We start from the raw sequence: 18,701 nt of genomic DNA, 5'->3' as shown, positions 1-18,701 counted from the left end.
CTATCCTTGAGAAAATAATAACGGGCTTGAATTGATGAGACCATAAAATATGGCGAAATAATTTTTCTATGTTTCTGCGGTGAAAATTTGCAGAGAAAAAAATACAAATTGCTCGTGTTTGCCCCCTCCGAGTGTCACGTCGCTTTCCAAATCTATTTCACGTCTGTTTTGCGTATCGCTCAAGAGATGGCAGCACTTGCCCATAATAGGTGTGCATAACCATGAGAATTACTCTGACGGTATCGCATTCTCAACTGGGCATTTCAACACGCAATAAAATATGGTAACTGGTATGTGCCAAATATGGGACGCCATGCAATAGAGGGTTAAATTACACATGCACATGCGCTGTGTCTGGTCACAGTACGAGCACTTAGGCCCTTTTGTTGGCCCAGATTGTCCCCTCGGCTTTCTGAACTTCTTCATCTTATTGCCATCCTGTTTGCTAGCTGTCCCAAAACACAGATTTTTCTCCACTCCTCGGTGCACAGTGTGTGTATCAAGATCTAACGGAGCCCAGCGCTAATGGGGCCTAGATGGTGCATGTGCAAACTAGAGCTCGGTAGCGGTCTCATATGAGACGCACATGGCAAGCAAAATTAGGGCTCAAATTGTCACAGCAATGTCCGAAACAGCTCTGAATGGCTGCCAGTATACCTATTTGGCATCAGGTGCTTATACGGTGACCGGAGACAGCATGTGTGCACTTGTATAATTAATAAGTGCGTACTATGTCCCCTGACAGTGACCCCTTTCCAATGTTGGTATGCTTCACCGCATAAAGGTCAACCTCCATGGAATAAAGTTTCGCAACGAATTTCACATGACGAAAAATCCAGTGCGAAGCGCCGCCGCCATCTCGTGCCAACTGTGCAGTCGACACAGCCTGCGAGTACTCATTGTGGCCAGATAAGCTAAACTACGAAAGCATCGTCGGCGAATGAAAGCAGGAAGTAAAAATGTGCCTAAACCAATGTTTTTTAAGCGGGAACTAAGGCAAATTACTTGAAAAAGTGCGTACATAAGTGTTCGCTGTTAGACAGGACCTATTCAGGTTGCTACTTTTTTTTGCTATACGTGACGTGATGGTATTTAGCCTATACTATCCCTCGTCTGTGACCCTGTGTTTGTTTACAGCTCATTCCGTTCACGTGCAGCCGAGTTTTTCTCCCATGTGCTTTCACCTTCGAGCCCGCCCTGCAATCGAGGAAACACTGAAAGCTATTTGTGTGACGACAGTCAAGGCAATCATCCATCGAAACTGTCCTCCTGCTGTATCATGTTGCGGGTCTGCATGGGCAGAGCATCATCAGGAAGCGAAGCCTCTAACAACATAGCATAAACAAAACGAGCAGTGGCCACATATTATTCACTACAAAATTGAGGTAGAACAACCAACAAGGAGGAGAAACAGCGCTGGAAAACAAGCATTTGAAGTGAAGGTAGTAAATAGCCCAACAGTAGCCAAGCGTCAACAACCAAAACTCCTGCCACCGGGCGACCAACGGAAGCCAAGCTCTGTGTTGTCCGATTGGTCCACACTCACCGCTGCGCGCATGACTTTCGGTGGCGGCGGTTCGCTGGGCGGCGAATATCTGAAAAGAGTGGATCGAGGGCAAACAGCCAGATTTTGGATGTCGAGTGGTGGCCGCCGAAAGTTGGTCGCTTTTTCGCTCCATGGAGGTTGGCCTTAAAGGGCCCCTCACCAGGCCCCATAGCAAATTTTGGTTAAACGCTGGAAGTTGTTACATGTCTTCTAGGGAGTGTTCTGCCGCAAAAATTTTTTGAGTCGGCTCATTAATAGCCGAGATAGAAACATTTCAGTGCCGCGAATCCTTGATTTCACCAGGCGGGCTCCACTGTATAGCGAGACTTCCTCTCCACTCGCCCCGTCTAGCCTTTGCAAGCGATGTTCCTTCCCTGCATTCTCCCATGCCGGACCTCGAGGATTGCATTACACATACGTCATGGGCCCCGCCTTCACTTTTTTGTTTCTCCTCGCTCCCCCCCTCAGCGCTACGCATTTCCGTTGACGGCGTCTTGCGCGAGCTGTATACATACGTTACGGGCCCCGCCTTCACTTTTTTGTTTCTCCTCGCTCCCCCCCTCAGCGCTACGCATTTCCGTTGACGGCGTCTTGCGCGAGCTGTATACATACGTTACGGGCCCCGCCTTCACTTTTTTGTTTCTCCTCGCTCCCCTCCTCAGCGCTACGCATTTCCGTTGACGGCGTCTTGCGCGAGCAGTTGTATCGTTCGCGCAGCGCACGATTTTGCGCGCTGTGCACAAGGAAACGTGACTAGCGGTATAATCCAGTCCTACACAAATACTGAGGCAGAACAAGCGGATCACGGAGCATGATCACGTGATTGAGCACGGTAGAAAATGGCATAGTTTCGGTACCTACGCATGTGACCGCATGACCGTGGGAACAAGCAGACGAAGCAGAAGTACATCTCTCTTGGTTCTGTGCGAAGTAAAGCAAAAAACATGCATACGTTCCATTTGTGTTTTTTTATTTCTCTAAACTTCAATTCGTCAATTCAAGCAGCAGATCACGCAAATAACAGATGGTGCCTTGAATAATTCTGGAAGTTAAATGTCACCATGAGCGATGTCACACTGTGGACTCGAGTACTTAGGCGCAGGGAAGTGACTATGTCATCCTCTGGCTTGCAGCGCGGCGGCCGCGAGGAGAAGGAAAAACGGCGTTCAGTTTGAAATTTCAGATCTTTCCGCTACGCGTAGCGATGTAATACTTTGCAGACACGATCGTTATCACGCAGTGTATGCTCTACGCTTGTCAGCTCAAGATGTCCAGACCTGATGAGGGTTCTTCATTATTTATGGGAATAAATTGATGAAATTTGGCATGCAGGCGTAATTTGTTATGCTGATATCATAACTGAAATCAGTTTTGTGCTATCGTATGTTTCGTATGTTACAGCCTCTAATGGTGATCCCCAAATGAATTACACATAAGTTAACCAAGCTTTTCACATCAGCATGTTCACAAAGGCCCATTCTGTGCAATAAAGGTATTGGTTTATTTTTAAATGCAAAAATGAGCATAATTCTTTAACTTTCCTATGCGTATTGTTTTACAAAACTTTTGCAAAAAGCCCTTATAAATTTTTTATGAAGTGCAGATAAAAATAGACAGCTTTATTTCATTCATCAATGTTTCAGGATCTAAGTGCAAAAGACAGAATGATATTGTGTTCATTAGTTGTGAAATGGCACTGGGGTGACTGAAAGCAACTGCTCAAAAAATGATAGCTGAGAAAACGGAGCTCAGTTTAATTCATTGTAACCATTCAAATCTTTACTTTGAGCACCTAAAACCCACCTAGGATGTAGTCCCTGCCTGTGAAGACACGGTTTCTTTACATTTTGATTTAGTTTTTGCTTCTTTGCAGCAGTTTCATGCACCTTAGTATAAGCTTTTTGATGCATTGTGCATCCATGCGTCGTGCAGAGGTGGATGACAGCACATTCACAACGTCCGCTTTGTCTCCTCTCGTTGCGCAATCTCTTCATTAGTGAGAGTTGGAGCTGAAATCCGCAGCTAAATAGTTGATGCGAAAACTTCTGCTCTTGCCGATGTCATGTTGCAATCACGACCACACGCGGACGCACCGTCACCATAGCCCATGGTCGTGTCGTCAGCACCGCCCGCAGACATGCGTTCTTGGTCACCCACATGCGCCGGTCGGGCTTCGTCGACACAGTCGGTGCCATCCGCTTCTATGAGTAGTTTTCTCCCTCGGTTCCACGCTCTTTTGTGGTCTTCCATAAGCGTGGGCCATTCGGAACTTGCTTCCTTTGGGGCTCATCACAGAACACATGTGTTAAGCTGCCACGATCATCAATCACATTGATCGGAATGAGCAGCTCGTTGCTGCGCAAATACGTGCGAGAGAGGTTCATCAGCAATTCATATCTACAACAGCTAATAGGAGTGTGCCGTGTGCCTCACGTGACTACTGCGCCTAATCGCAATGCCATCTTTGCCTTCTTTTTGCTCGCATTTGCTGCTTTATTTTTCGGTGGAGAAATACGTCGCTATGGCTGTCTTGAGCTCCAATCTCTCCTCTTTATGATGATACCAGGATGGCAGTGCTGCATCAATGGATAGCTGAGCAATCTGTGGTACAATGGCGGCTCCCAAAGCCAGATTTTTTCACAATTTTTGATGACAGCACTTTAGGAAAGTGTTGTTTTCTTGATGTCTACCGCATATATTGTTATAATATTTCACCACAAGGTAATTAAATAACTGTGGATCACAAAAAAAAAGAAAACAGTAAATCGAAAATTTTGACAATTTGACCACTTCAGTTGCCATGTCCCCCCTTAACACAGCTGTATTGCAGCCAAGCTGACCAGCCAAGTGTTAATTTGGCAAAGGCCAATTTTGAGATCGAAATAACGAAAGTTTAGGCCCATAGAAATGTATGGGCGCTGGCCGAGACCTTCTATTGTGATCAAGTTAACCTGAGTTGAATTAATGGAAGTCTACTGTAGCAGCAAATCTTCATCCAGCTCGTCGCATGCCGCATTCACAGCTCTCATCAACAACCCTATTGCGATAAGCATCTTCACCTATCTGTTTCACATTGCATAAGGTGTAGTGCTTTCAGAAGTGTCCTGCACACATGATGTGTGTTCAGGAAGTGTCCACGGAAGTGTCCTGCAGTGGTTTAGGTGATAACCCAAACCGCTGCAGCGGTGGCATAGAGGTAGAGCATCCGCTTCGCGTGCAAGAGGACCGTGGTTTGAAACCCAGTGCCGCGCACTTTTCCACTGGATTTAAAAAAAAAACCATGTGTTGATAAAATTGCATAAACAGGCCTGGAATAAAACGTGCCAAAACCACTTTCTGATTATGAGGCACGGCGTAGTGGAGGACTCCGGAAATTTTGACCACCTGGGCTTCTTTAACGTGCACCTAAATCTAAGCACATGGGTGTTTTCGCATTTCGCCCCCATCGAAATGCAGCTGCCGTGGCCGGGATTTGATCCCACGACCTCGTGTTCAGCAGCTTAACACCACATCGACAAGTTCATAGAGCAAACCATCATGACCTTAATCGGGCAGCAGACTTGGGCGAGCGTCTCAGTGCGCGTTTTCCGAACATTGGAGACCCAGCGCCACAGCAGAAATTTTCCTTGCGTCTGTGCTTGCTGCATACCCGAGTTGTAGCCGATGACTGTTTGCCGGTATTATGTTTCGCAAGCCAAGCTTCACGCAGCTTCTTGTTCTGCGGCTACGTGTGAATAAGGCTGACACCGGGCTCCGTTGCATACGTCTGGCACTGCGGCACTGAGCAGTAGCCTAGCATGTTGCATGCCTTCAAAGGCAGCCACTACCTATTGTAGTGCTTTCAAGCGTTGTAAAGGAGACACTCGAAGCGGGAAAATCTCGTCACTTAATGAGGACCGCAGCGTACGAGGGAATTTAAACTCTCGTCTTCAGCTTGCTTCGGCGCTCCCGCAGCAGCCGACGCGGCCGCTATGTCCACCTGATCCCTAATAGCATGTCACGCCGACGGTGGTGCCAGCTTTTCCAGTGGTGAAGCTCGAGGCCAATATCAAGAGCGAGCTTCCGGCAAAAGCATACCATCTGGCATTCTCGCTGGCTAAGCCCTAAGCAGCGCTGTCTCATTGGGAGTCAGCAGACAAAGTTGCGGTTTGGTGCAGAGTCAACAAAATGCCTTGCAGTGGCTGTACAGCACTTAGAAAGCAGAGGAACCACCTCAGCAACAAAAATGCAGGCATATGCCCCATTGTATGCTTCGATTCCTGGACACGTGTGGCTGCATGGTGTACACATTATGCTTGCGCACAGACTTTGAAAAATGTCGTTTTGATTTTTGTACAGTACCACTTGCAGTGTGGAAATTTGCAACTCTGGTACGTTATAAATGGTCTCTGCCGTACTGCACATAGCAGGGGCACATTTTTCTGCCTTCCATTATACCAACATTGACCCTTCGGGTGTCAAATCTTTTTGAAATATACGTCTCCCAGGGTCACATTTTAGCAAGAAAGTGTTTAAGCCAGACTCCACCAAGAATTCTCACGTGTACATACATCATGGAAATGACGTCACTTAAATAGCGCACTAGTTTTCTAGTAACCATGCGAGATGGTGGCACTAACACGAAAGTGCTATATGCTGTACTGCACCAAGAATTTCTAGCGTGTACGTGTAGCATGGAAATGACTCCACAAAAACAGCACACTAGTTTTCTAGCATCCCCGTGAGATGGCACCATGTTGCTGTTTTCCGAGCTTTGTGCTCTGATGGTCTGCTTTAATGATGCAGTTTTGCCACATGGATTCTCTTCAGTGTTGCTGGACTAGCCTATGACTCCTGGCTACCTCCGAAGTGCAGTTTATAAACACGTAACAGCGGTGTTTACATGTCACCTGCTGCTTCGCTTGCAATGGCGCAAAGTAACAGTGCTGCTGCGTTAAGTGCCGCAGAAATGCAGCTATGTCGATTGGTGAACATAATGAGACTGACTGCGTTGGACCATCAAGAGACGCCAGTGGGAAGTACAGCACATTCGCGTGTACCAGGCACGCACTACAAATTGTGCCTCACATTTGTGAAGCTGAGCATGTTGCCAGTTACCTGGCTGCCAAAAACACTTCCGAGCTGGACCAAAATGCTCCTACCTTTTGCGAAGCTGCTCGGCAGTAGGGTGCTGCATGCCAAGCGATGCCACAAGAAAGCTGCTGACCCGCAAATAGTGTGTGTGCGCCTTTCGCAGAAGCAGAATGAGGGTTAATGAAGTGGTTTACGAACAACCCTTTCGGCTTTGCTTGTACGGTTTGCAAACGCCTGTGGTTTCTCGTGCATTTGCCCAGTGCTCCGACGTGTGCAATGCAGTATCTCTGGAAAATGTCTCCTGGTCGCGAGTCATCGACAACTTTCGCTTGTGTACAAATTGTCGCGGATCTCTGCGCAGTGCTTGTGATGTCTAGTTGCAACGGCTTCACATACCCAGAGTACCCTTCCCATCCCCCGCCTCTTGACTTTATCTCTTAATGTCCAACAAAGCTGCAACTACTTCTATGAAGACATGTTTCACTTTTGTGTTATGACCGATTCCTATGAAAGAAGGATCAACCAATTTTTTTATTAGAGCTTTAACTTCATCAGAGTGACTTATGTCAAGAAAACGCAAGCAAATAAATTTTCAGGTCACGTTAAAGGGGTCCTGAACCACCCTTTAGGCTTGGTGAAAAAGCGCAGCTCATGGATAGGATACGTTGCTGTGAAGATCTCTGCCAAATTTTGCAGTCATGTACAGCTCGTCTAGCTCGCAAGTGGAGCGCAGTCGCCTTTTTCTTAAACACGCTCTTTTCAACAGAAGCCTTCTTCTCACTCTTTTCGGGCGTTACATTTCGTCATACCGCACATTTCCACATGCGGCAGCTATCGGCCAATAGCTGACTTTAGTCAAGAAGGGTGTTTGGATCAGTGCGCTTCTTTCTGCTGTTTCTGTGTATATTTATTGACTCAGTTTAATAAGCAGTGCTGACGTAACCAAAAATCTTCTTTCAAATTTTGATAAGAATTACTCCTGGCTGCTCCTGGCTAGGTGCCTTGGCAGACTTCACTTCATATTTAGCTATTGACAGTGCTTCAGGATGCGCAAGTTGGATGTGGCTACTATGATGGTGAAGCTGGTGCAGAACAAAGCCAGTCCACACCACGTAGCATGGCCAGATAGGAGCATACGAATGTGAGTGCGCACTCAAGCCCTGTCATGCGCAAAGCAAACGCTGCACATATGCACTGCAGTTGCATGTAGCTGCAGTCTGTTATGTAGCGTGGATACCATGGCCACCGTGGGGTGCCATGACGAGTCGGCTCGCTGAACACATTGCGGCTCGCTGAGGACCCTCGCATTGGACATAGTGGTGTCTACGTGAACACCTAAAATCAAATTTTAGCTGTGCACCATGGTGACATTCAGTAGGCTGAGCATTGTATGCACGCCCCGCTCCACCCTAGCCTTCACAGTGCAAGGCATTGAAGAAGGAGCGGGAGCACCTCGAAGGGGACCTTTGATTGCCAATAACTACGCTTCTGCTGAATGCACTGAAGTAATTTTTTTCGGCAAAGTATCTCTGAAATAGCCTGTTTTAACTTGAAATGCATTTCTTTACTTCGATAAAAGATAGTTCAGGAGCCCTTTAAAGGGGCCCTGAAACACATTTTTAACTAATCATAGAATGGCCTCAATATTAAAGGATGCTGTCTCACAAATCTCATGCCGTTAAAAATTTTTAAATCCTTCAAGTATAAGTGTAGTTATCACTCCGATACACAGCTTTCTCTCTCTTTTCATCTCCGCCAGTGTGCTGAAAGCTACACAGGGGAGAAGCCAAGAGGGCAAAGCCCTACCCTAAAGTTGAGTGTCTCGGTGGAAAGGGTTCGCCATGGCACTCCGTGGCAGCCGCAGTAGACTACACTATCTCAGTGTCTGCTGTCTCAGATGCCATGTGCAGCCGACGCAGCTACGCGCAATTGTCGTGTGTAGGCCGGCAGTGCACAGATTAAATTATTTTTCTATGTTTTTGAGGTCACAGACAGATATGTTTCATTTATTTAACTCAAAATTAGCAATTATGTGTTACTTAGTACATTCTCGCAATCACGAAATAAGCCAATAGCATGGATGAGTCCAGCTGCTTGCGATGACGTTGCATGACAACATTGGGGAAGTAAGAGCAAGCGATTTTTTGCTGTTTTTGACATGAGATTGTAAATTCAGTTCTGCATGCCCATGGCTCTGTTTCGGATGCTCGGGACTCGAAATGATACGCACGGGAATGCCAAACATAAAGTGTGCAATTGCAGGCATGAGCATACAGCAATATGTTGCAACAGAGTTGCTTGTTGGCCTAGTTGGTGCTTGCTAAAAGATATGTTTTTTGCTGCAAGTTAAAACACAAACAAAAGGAAGACACATAAAGACAACACGTGTTATGTGTCTTCCTTTTGTGTGTGTTTTAACTTGCAGCAAAAAACGTCTCTTAGCACACAGCAGTATGCTAGGTAGAGTGGGAATACTCCTGAACTACCACGGTAGTAGCTGCCATAGAGCGAAGCGAAAAGTCCGTTCTGGTGGGAGCCGAGGGATGACAGAACAGCAAGAAATTTTTTAGAAGTCTGGAAAGGTTGCAGCACCTCAAGAGCAGTGCTAGGCAGTGCTTCATTCCAAAAAGGCACATTTTCAAATGGTTTGGTCACCACCATACACATACATCCGTGACCACATGGGACTTGTTTTCAATGCCATGCTTGTATGTGGTGACACTAAAACAGTTAATGAGCTTGGTCTGGGCCCTTTCTTTCTTTTCTTTTCTTTTATTTCTTTTTTTTTATGATGCAGTATCCTGGTACAGAAAGATGCATTATTCTGGTCCTCCTGTTTTCTGCTCTCACAGCTGAGGCGCAGCACAGTGCAGGCAATTGTAATTGTATGTTCTTATTCAAAGATTGAAATGTAGTCCTTTTGTTGTAGGTACCATGTCCCACCAGATGGTGTGATAGTGTATGGGCCTGGAGGTGCACAGAATGACTTGGGAAATTTGTGCACGCGAGGCACACAGCGTCGCACACGGCGCCTGCGGCGCCATCGCCGGCGCCCTCCGTCTCCTCCTACACCTTCAGTCACATCTCACGAGACAGGATCATCAGAGGAAGTGCTGGCCACCACAGTTCATGGTGACAACAGCCTTGTCCTGGGTGTCCACACAGCTACAACATCCAGGCGGAAAGTCTCGACAACATCTGTGCTGTCCGAAGGGACTAGCCGAATGGCCCTGCCTGTAGTGGCCACAGACACAGTGGTCAGCTGTGATGACACACGGCCATTGATTGAGGATGACCCCCACTGTACCACATGAGTCACCGAACGTAGTTCGTACATGTGCTGGTGCCTCATATGAGCTCTGGGATGTCCACATGGCATTGCTCAGCAGTGGCTATATGACTAATGAGCACTTCTCAGATGCCTGTCTTTACTTGCAGGAGAATCTGTGTGGTAGCTGGTAACTTTAATGGCATATACCGTTCAGTTGACATGTTTTGTCTGCAAAGAGTGTCACATGCACCATCATTTACTTTTTGTCATTGGTTCATTCATCTGTTTTGCCAGCAGCTTATTAACCAGCCAAGCAAACCACATTCTAGATTCACCATTTTAAAGCTAACTGCTGAGTGTACCACTTATAATTTTGTGGTACATGGCTAACATATTGTGCAAAAGGTCAATTTTGTCTTGTGAATGATACCGAAAGCGGTTCCACTGTGATGTTACTACTCACCTTTAGGACTTGGTGTGCTCCACCTAAAATGACACTAAACCTGGGCACAGCACGATGTTATCACTAAGACTGATAGTGTTCAGTTTCCAGGATGTGATGTTACTAGTTAAAGTTTACAATAACTTTGTGAATATAAGCAAGTCCATGGACAAGTCTAAAGTCAGTGCTTGGATATTGTACTGCTTTAAGGTTTTCCCAGGGTCAGTTTTAAATACTTTCATGTTTTTAAACTTGGGATCACAAGTTGCAGTTCCCGCTTTTTGCCTGTTGATGTGAGCCGCATAGACACAAGTTCAGTCTTGTTATGTACACAGATATATATATGTATAGTTGCAATTTGTATAGGTTGTTGTATAAGGATAGAAAGGGTCTGTACAGAATTGTATCATTGTTAACAGCCTTCCCACTTACTTTAAAAACTTTCATGTTCCTTCTGGCAGAGCATTTAGTCCTTATCATTGCGGATCATGTACCACCCTGCTTTCTTCCTTCAACAGTCTTTGCTTTGATCAAGTCTTACTAGGTGGACTATCTGAAAAAAAATGTAATGCACATTTATGTCCATACTTTGGCTGCAATGTCATGATGTGCACCAAACTAAAATTGAAGATTGGTGTAAGTCAATAATGTAATCAGGCTTTTATTGCCACTTGATTTGTTTTGTTTTATACTCCTGCATGCAATTCAAGCAAACATTTAAAGTTGTGGCACTGCCAGCGAAAATACTTGTTCAGCCAGTATGCCCTTCTGGCATACTGCTTTAGCTGTTCTTAGCTGCATGAAAATTTTGTCAGCTTAGAAACTCTTGTCAATGGTCTGGAATGGTGCAAGAAAAGAAAGTGGAGTACTACCTATATGAGATATTTTTCTAATCACCTATGGCAGATAGCACAATTCTAATCCTAGAAATGGATTAGAAGAGGTGGACATTACTTGCACAAGAAATTGAAATGTACAATCAACTAATTAACAAAAGTGATCGAATTAAGTTTTTACCTTTATGGCTCATATTGCATTTTACGAATTGTAGCTGGTGAGTTCACGAAACATATTCATTTGAAACTAATTCTCAAGATGACACCAGTTCCGTAATATGTATTTGCAATATGTGCAATGAAATACATTGGCATTCCCGTAACTTTTCTGTTCAATGCATAAAGCGGTGCTGTTTTAAATAAGGTAAGTTGTACAACAGTGCATTTTAACCACAAGTATGGCTGCCTACATCTCGAAATCCATGCCATTCTGAGAATTCATTCCAAGTCATTCCTTGCATACTCGCAGGCTGCAATTAATGAATTGCAATAAGTGCTGTAATCTGATTAGCCAAAAACTTCATTCGTGAAATTTTGTTTGTCTGTTATGGATTTTGATTTTTCATGGAAGCAATCTTCGTCTCTTCAAGTGATTCAGTTCATGGATTGGAATTGTGCTATCTGCCATGGGCGATTTATAAAAACTCTGTATAGCTTTAAAAAAAAAGCACTCTTTATACTAGGCATAGAATGATAGAAAGCAAATTGGCACAACTAATCCACAATATATTTTTGTAGCAATGTATGTAGCTAAACGAAAATGTGACTTTTAAAGCTTATGGCATTTAGTTTTCACAGAATCTTTAAATCACCATACCATAGCATCTCCCATCCTGCCATACCATTAGCTTCTCGCAAGCCAAACATAATGACCCAAAGTTATGCTATGTTGACCTAGCGAAGAAGTTTGTCTTTATGATTGGGGCAGTTTTTGAGTTGATGTTTTCTCATGATAGTAAATATAAAGTTCCTGATTTTGCCTGCCTGAAACCAGTTCTCTTTATTAAAGTTTGGTGCAAGGCTGCGCAAGGTAGGTATCCCCTTCAGGCATCAATTTCCTGTTGAAAGCGCAGTCTTAATGTATTTTTTGCACCTGCAATGTCATTAAATACATGCAGTAGTAAAAGTGATTGAGGATACAAAATCTCACTGGGACTGCCCCCCCCCCCCCTCGCTTGCATATGCACTCACACACACATTCAAATATATGGACTCGCCATCCAAACTAAAATATAATTGAAATGCGGCAGCAGTGTAAACTGTTTTGCATGCTCTTGTGTGTGGGAAACGACATGCCTTTTAAAAAATTTGTCCATTACAAATCACTGTTGTCGGAAACAATGAAGAGAATGCACTTCGTTGAATGTACTTGTGTCGCAGCAAATATACAGGTGTCTATCCTGCAACTCTCCTCCGACACACTTAGTGCACGGTAATAAATTTGTGAGCAGGAGCGTCCTTACGAATATGTGACATGGTTAAACATCAATACCTCCACTAGTGCTTATGATTTTTAGTTATCTTGGCCTAGATAATTGGAGACTCTGGGCCTAAAGGAGATATACAGTACCACATACTCTTGTGTAGATGCCGTACCGCTAAATTTGTATGTAAATATTTAAGGAAAAAATTATTTAGAAAATTATTTGTGCATTGTCTGCACCTGTCTTTTCTAGGCAGGCTTGTCATTCACCCATACTGTGCTATGTCCTTGGGCATCGGCACTGTGGAAGAGGCATATGGGATGCCTCTGCAGTTGTCAGTGGGAAGTTAGCTGATCAAGCAGTGGTGTCATCTCAAAATTCATATCTCTTCGACTAATCCGATCACACTTTCGCCCTCTGCATACACCAGTGGTGCAGTATACACCACTGCTTTTTGTAGACAGCGCCTGCCACTGTGTGCTGCCCTGGGTGCTTGCACATTGCGCAGACTTTCCAAGCTTCATACTTAATACCTTTGTTGTTGCTCCCGCACTTCCTGAAACATACATGGGCACTAATGTTTGTAACATTCCATTCGCATTTTGTGTAAAAACCTTGGTAGTTTATTGACCGTGCAAGATAATGTATGGCAAGGCATCTGAGGCCACACCTGAGGGTGGCTTCACCTTTGAACAGCATGCTACCAGTGAACCAGAATTCAGCTGTTCTAGCTCCACGGTTGCATGCCAATGAGAACAAGTGAAGTAGCAAACGAAGCTACAAAAAAAAAAAACTTCCTGAGGTTGTTGCGTACAGCAGCAAAAACGTCCAGTTTTTCAGCAGAAATGCATTTATTTACTTTTCACTTGTGTAAAGACTGCACCCTAAAAATTTACTCAAATTTAAGAAACGTGGTGCTGCGCTAACATGAGAATATACACTATAAAGTTGAACAACTGCAAGTGCACCGTAGGCATTGTGTACTTGTGTAGGTCAGTCACAAGATCAACTGCATACACATAAACAGTTTGAACAACATTTTGGCACAGAATGAAAAAGCTTTAAGTGGAACGAAACTGCACTGAAATTTTTAGTTTCAGATAGTGAACATAAAAAGCAGCCTCGATGCTCAATTTTGAGTTTAAAATACGAGTGGATGCGTCGAAAGACCCTGCAAAAATAAGCATTTTTTATATCGACGCTGAAGGAAATGCCACCATTACCACTTGCCAGAAGTGGTGCACAACCGAGAATGCACGACATCTCAGCATTACATGGCACCCAAGGCTGCCTGTGGCACACTGCACAGTCTCGGAGGCAACAGGCTGGTACTTGCATCATACACATTAGCTACCAGCTGCATGCGTTGTCTGCTTAGGTGCTGTTTAAAGAAAGCTTTTAAAATTATATAATTACCAGTCCTACAGCTTTTCCAAAACTTCTTCAATGCACTACACATATATAACTGATCAAACTACAGTGAACTTCATTGCATTTGGCCTTTGATATAGCATAGTGCAGTCAAAGAATTAAAGGATGTATATTTTGATGCATCTTTATCAGCGATCACCATGAATGTGATGAGGGGTCAATTTGTGGTAGTATTCCCTCCAAACTGTTTTTGGAAGGTAGGCCAAGTTACATTTTGTCATAACAGAGTACTACAAATCTATTGCAAGATAAGGCATTTTTAATAGCATTTGAAATTGATCTAGTAGCAGTACTACTATTGTTTCTTTTCTCTCTGCACTGTGCCTATAGTGATATACGAGGGACGTTCCGAAAGTAAGTTGTGTCATGTTTTTTTTTAAAGACAATGCACCAGGTGAAACAACCGCCATAAGCATTCACGGTTGTTGCTGGTTCAACGATGGAAGGAGCATCAGTGGAAGAGGAATGATGCATGCACAGAGTGTTGAAGAAGAGAGAGTAGCAGCAGACCGGCATGCCCGAGGTTATTCGAGTCCAAATCGCGGTGGCAGATGGACATGTGCTGACAATGTGATTGCCAATGGAAGTGCGTACTGATATCCTATATGAATGGGCACCTGGGCCACTATCTTGTCTGCATTTGAAAAGCCAACATTCAGTTTTGCCTCACGCGATTGTCCCAGCCGTGCCGATATCACGGTCTAGGTCAATATAAGCCAATCGCTTGCAACGAAACCGAACATCGGCTTTTTGAACGCATACGAGATAGCACCCCTGTTCCCTGCATCGAAAGCCACGCTCTCGGGACGTCACTTCCAGAACAATGCTGAGGTGGGGCAGGCTATGCGACAATTCCTTGCATCGTAGGGCACAGAGTTTCACCAGAGTGGTTTCTTCGAGCTAATTGCATGCTATGACAAATGTCTCGCTGTCGGTGGTAACTATGTGGAAAAATAGTGCAAGGTGTATAGTTCATGATGCGATGGTGTATTTTGGGGGGGAGCAATAATGTTTCCGTGTGAAAGTAAATGACGAAACTTGCTTTCGGAAAGTCCCTAGTATAATGTCACTTGGCAGTTATCTGTGCCTACACCTCATTGCTTTTTTTCACTTGTGTGCGAGATTCTGCAGCATGAATAACATACTGCATCTCAGTAGTTCCCTTTTACATTGTAGAAGCTACAAAAAGCCTTAACCAGTAACACAGATGCCTGCCAGAATGTATTTGTGTATACAATGTCATCTGCCTGTCATCATCACACGTGTTTTCTCATGACATCTGCAAACACATCTGTGCAGAAATTGTAACTGCATTATTACAGGCATTACATTGTTATAAGTGAGAAGGCTGTAATAATTCGTGAGAAAACTCAGTATCTGTGTGCAATAGTTCGGAGCCAGTAGAAGCTACTTGAGTTCACGTTTCCTTGGCAATGCCAAGGCATAGTCATAGTTTAGTTGCTCTTAAAATGGCGACTTTTTACTCGCACGTTGTAGTTAACACAAGATGAGGCAAAGCGAGAGCTAGTTGCACTGTCTCCTTTTTCTGCAAATGCAATGCACTGCAAAGCACTAGAGTATTCATAGTAATGTGAGCGGGAGGGCATGTTCGCTCCTGGTGTCTTCATTTTGACCTCGCACAGTTTCTGAAATGACAAGCTTGAAGTTTTGCATCCTGCACGTAAGCCTGTATAGTCGATCGAGAGCTGACGAAAACACATTTCAAGTAGCTCAATGATTCTGTACTAATTTGTGCTGCTTTAAGAGAATGAAATGGGACTATTTACTCCACTTAAGGTGCAGTGTTAGGAAACAGCGGGGCATAATTGGTTAGAGCACTGTCTAGAGAGAGAGCATATTCCATTTGAAGTGTCCCTGTTATTGCACACATGACTGATTGCACAAACAATTCGATATTAGTACTATGATTTAGTGATGGGTTGCAGCTGGTGGAGTCTGTATGCCTTGACAATGCTGAAGGGAACTACTGCTGCGAAGTATTTTTTTTTTTTCAGTTTTTGTCTCTGTGTAAAACAGTTTACTTCTATCTTGGAAAAAACTGCTCGAACAAATGAACAAGGATGCACAGGACATCTGAAACTTGCTGCTATATACATATTGAAGACAACAAATTACGGGTGTTTTTTGACAGCCTACTGCTGTACTTGACTGCTGTAGTAATCTAAATTGCGCATTTCTGCTTGCAATATAGGCTCCTTTTTCTCATATGATCTTTCATGAAGCAGGTGAAGTCAGTGATCAGGGTTTTGTGTGGTTTACTATTCTTTTTTGCAGCGTACCCACTTGGTGGTGTCTTTTCTTGTGTGAAATTAAAATAAAATTATTTTCAAGGATTAACCCAGCTGACTGCTGTGAAAGTTGTGCTGCAAATGTGAAGGGACCTTGGCAATCTGTCTTATCAGAAGTTTGCCTCAATATATTAAGTGCACCGTATTAAGGTAGATTAGGCAGAGGTCTGCAAACTGGTATTCAGTATAATCTTGGAGGGTATTCACTGCGTAACTTTTAATGCAGTTGCATTCAAGTTCTCACCCTCCTCCATTGTTCAATGGGAAAGTGTCATTCATTCATTCAGGTCAAAGCAAGTGTAGTTTATTCAATGCATGGGTGCTTCCTCGCATGTTCTTGCATTTTCCCCCATGGGGAATGTGGCACAGCATTTCTTTCATCTTGTCTGTACGTGATGCCATGATAGCAAGGCTACCTGGTTCTGTTCTAGTTTCCTCATTGTCTCATGGCAAGCTGCTCCTTCCTCAGGCTTTATGTCCTCCTCCTCCTCCTCTTGAACATACAATCTCCCAAGTGCCTTAACGTCTCTTTATGCTGAGTCAGCCCATTTGTGGGCATGATTTATGCATGCACAGGATGTAAATGATTGGAAACATTATTGACACTTTAATCTGAAAGTTCACATATTCACTGTAGTTTCATTTAAAGAGAAGCATTTATTGCCTTTCCTTTTTAAACAAACTACAGGGCTGGCGTGTGTTGAAAGAGTCAAAATTTAATATGTACAGTCACTCGCAGCAAAAGCATAGCAGTGTGGCAGCACTGCATTTTTGGAAATGTAGTGTGGTGGCTGCTCTGTACCATGCAGTGCGTGGCATTCCTTCTGTGCAGCATAGAGTTTCCTACAAAAATTACTAGAGGGAACTCTGGCGCTAGTGTCTACGGGAGCTGCAATGGGAGCAGTTGTCCCAGCATGGGAATTATGGGACGTACATGGATTTGCCTAAACTTCATCCTTTAGCTTCAAACGGCTTTGTGACTTTGTAAACTCATTTTAAACAGTATATTGCGCAATAAATAATTACCATTAAAATTGCCCAACGGCAGGATTCGAACACAGGGACTCTAGCACAGAAGCCTGATAATGAAACCATTAGGCCATGGACGCATGTATCGACAAGTGAATGAAACGCCCTTATGAATTTATCGCGGGCATGCCAGTGCCTTGAGACGCTTGGCGCGTTTCGATTTGGCGACTTGGACAAGCTCAATTGTTGCAATTAACAGCAATTGTACGTGTTCCGGGCGTCTTCTGCACTTCGAAGAATATAGATTACGCTGAAGTATACAATAAGATTTATATAGCGTAATATTCAAAGTCACAAGAACGTCTGAATCCACAAGCACGAAGATCAGACAAATCCATGTACTTCCCATCATTCCCATGGTAGGACAACGACTGCAGCACCAAAGTTCCCTCTAGTAATTTTTGTAGGAAACTCTATGCTGTGCAGATCGCATAAGCAATGTACCCATTGTAAAGGAAACTTGCATTGTATGCGCAAAATAGAACCTATTCTCCTGAAACTAGACTGCCTGTCATTAAAATGGTTTTTGAAGATTGTCTGAGAGTTGGTCTGTTGGTACCCATATGTCTGTCAACTACACTCTTAGACAAATGTACGCTCTTTGGGGTGCATATTTGCCACACAGTAATCGTCATCTGCCTTGCTTGCGCTTCCTTTCTTGAAAACTCTGCGCTCACTACTTTCCTGCCGAGAATGCTCTGTCATTCTGATAATGTGCATGGGGTTCGTGACTTGCAAGTACTGGGCTGGCAGCGTTAAAGGAAGGAAATGTGGACAAGACAGATGACGATTATCGTTGTGTGGCAAGATATGACACGAAAGGTGTAATTTTGTTTAAGAGTGTACAAAAAGGATCCATTCACACGATTTCCTTATCACTTGTTGCATTTTTTGTTGTGAGTGTTGATGTATAGAATACTTTATACATAATAAAAAAATATTGTGTGCATTACAAAACATCTTGCCAAATTTCTTTGCAAGTACACTCGAACCTCATTATAACGAAATAATGGCTATAACGAAGTAAATGGAATTCCCCTTGAAATCCCCATAGATATTCATGTATATAAAATCTCATTTTAACTATGTGAAATTGTCCTGTCGTTGGATATAACGAACTAGATTCATCTCCCAAACCAAATAGTACCCGGCCGTTGCGCGCCGAGTATATCACATTCCACGGGGGTCAGCACTCGTTTGCCGCGGCAGTTCAAAACTCCCGCGTCGAATACGTCGTCGAGCAACAGTGGTCTTTCTTATCGCCTCGCGTAGCTGCGCTACTGCGCACAAGCAGCTCACTGTCGCACTTCTACCCTGACCTTTTCTTAGCTGCGCGAGAT

The 18,701-nt window shown here is 44.0% G+C and overlaps 1 protein-coding gene across 1 annotated transcript in view; it reads left to right on the top strand.

Moving 5' to 3' along the window:
- The window catches only part of LOC135911289 (low-density lipoprotein receptor-related protein 3-like), a 48,986-nt gene extending 30,670 nt beyond the window's left edge, over window positions 1-18,316 (top strand). Inside the window, exon 10 of the mRNA XM_065443488.2 lies at window positions 9,549-18,316. Coding sequence (XP_065299560.1) covers window positions 9,549-9,933 — 385 coding nt within the window. The 3' untranslated portion in view covers window positions 9,934-18,316. The remainder of the gene's footprint in view (window positions 1-9,548) is intronic.
- Window positions 18,317-18,701: the final 385 nt, after the last annotated feature.

The sequence above is a fragment of the Dermacentor albipictus genome, chromosome 1 (genome assembly GCF_038994185.2).
Source record: "Dermacentor albipictus isolate Rhodes 1998 colony chromosome 1, USDA_Dalb.pri_finalv2, whole genome shotgun sequence".
Classification (NCBI taxonomy): Eukaryota; Metazoa; Arthropoda; class Arachnida; order Ixodida; family Ixodidae; genus Dermacentor; species Dermacentor albipictus.
The sequence above is the reverse complement of the archived record's forward strand: the minus strand, read 5'-3'. Positions and strand labels throughout refer to the sequence as shown.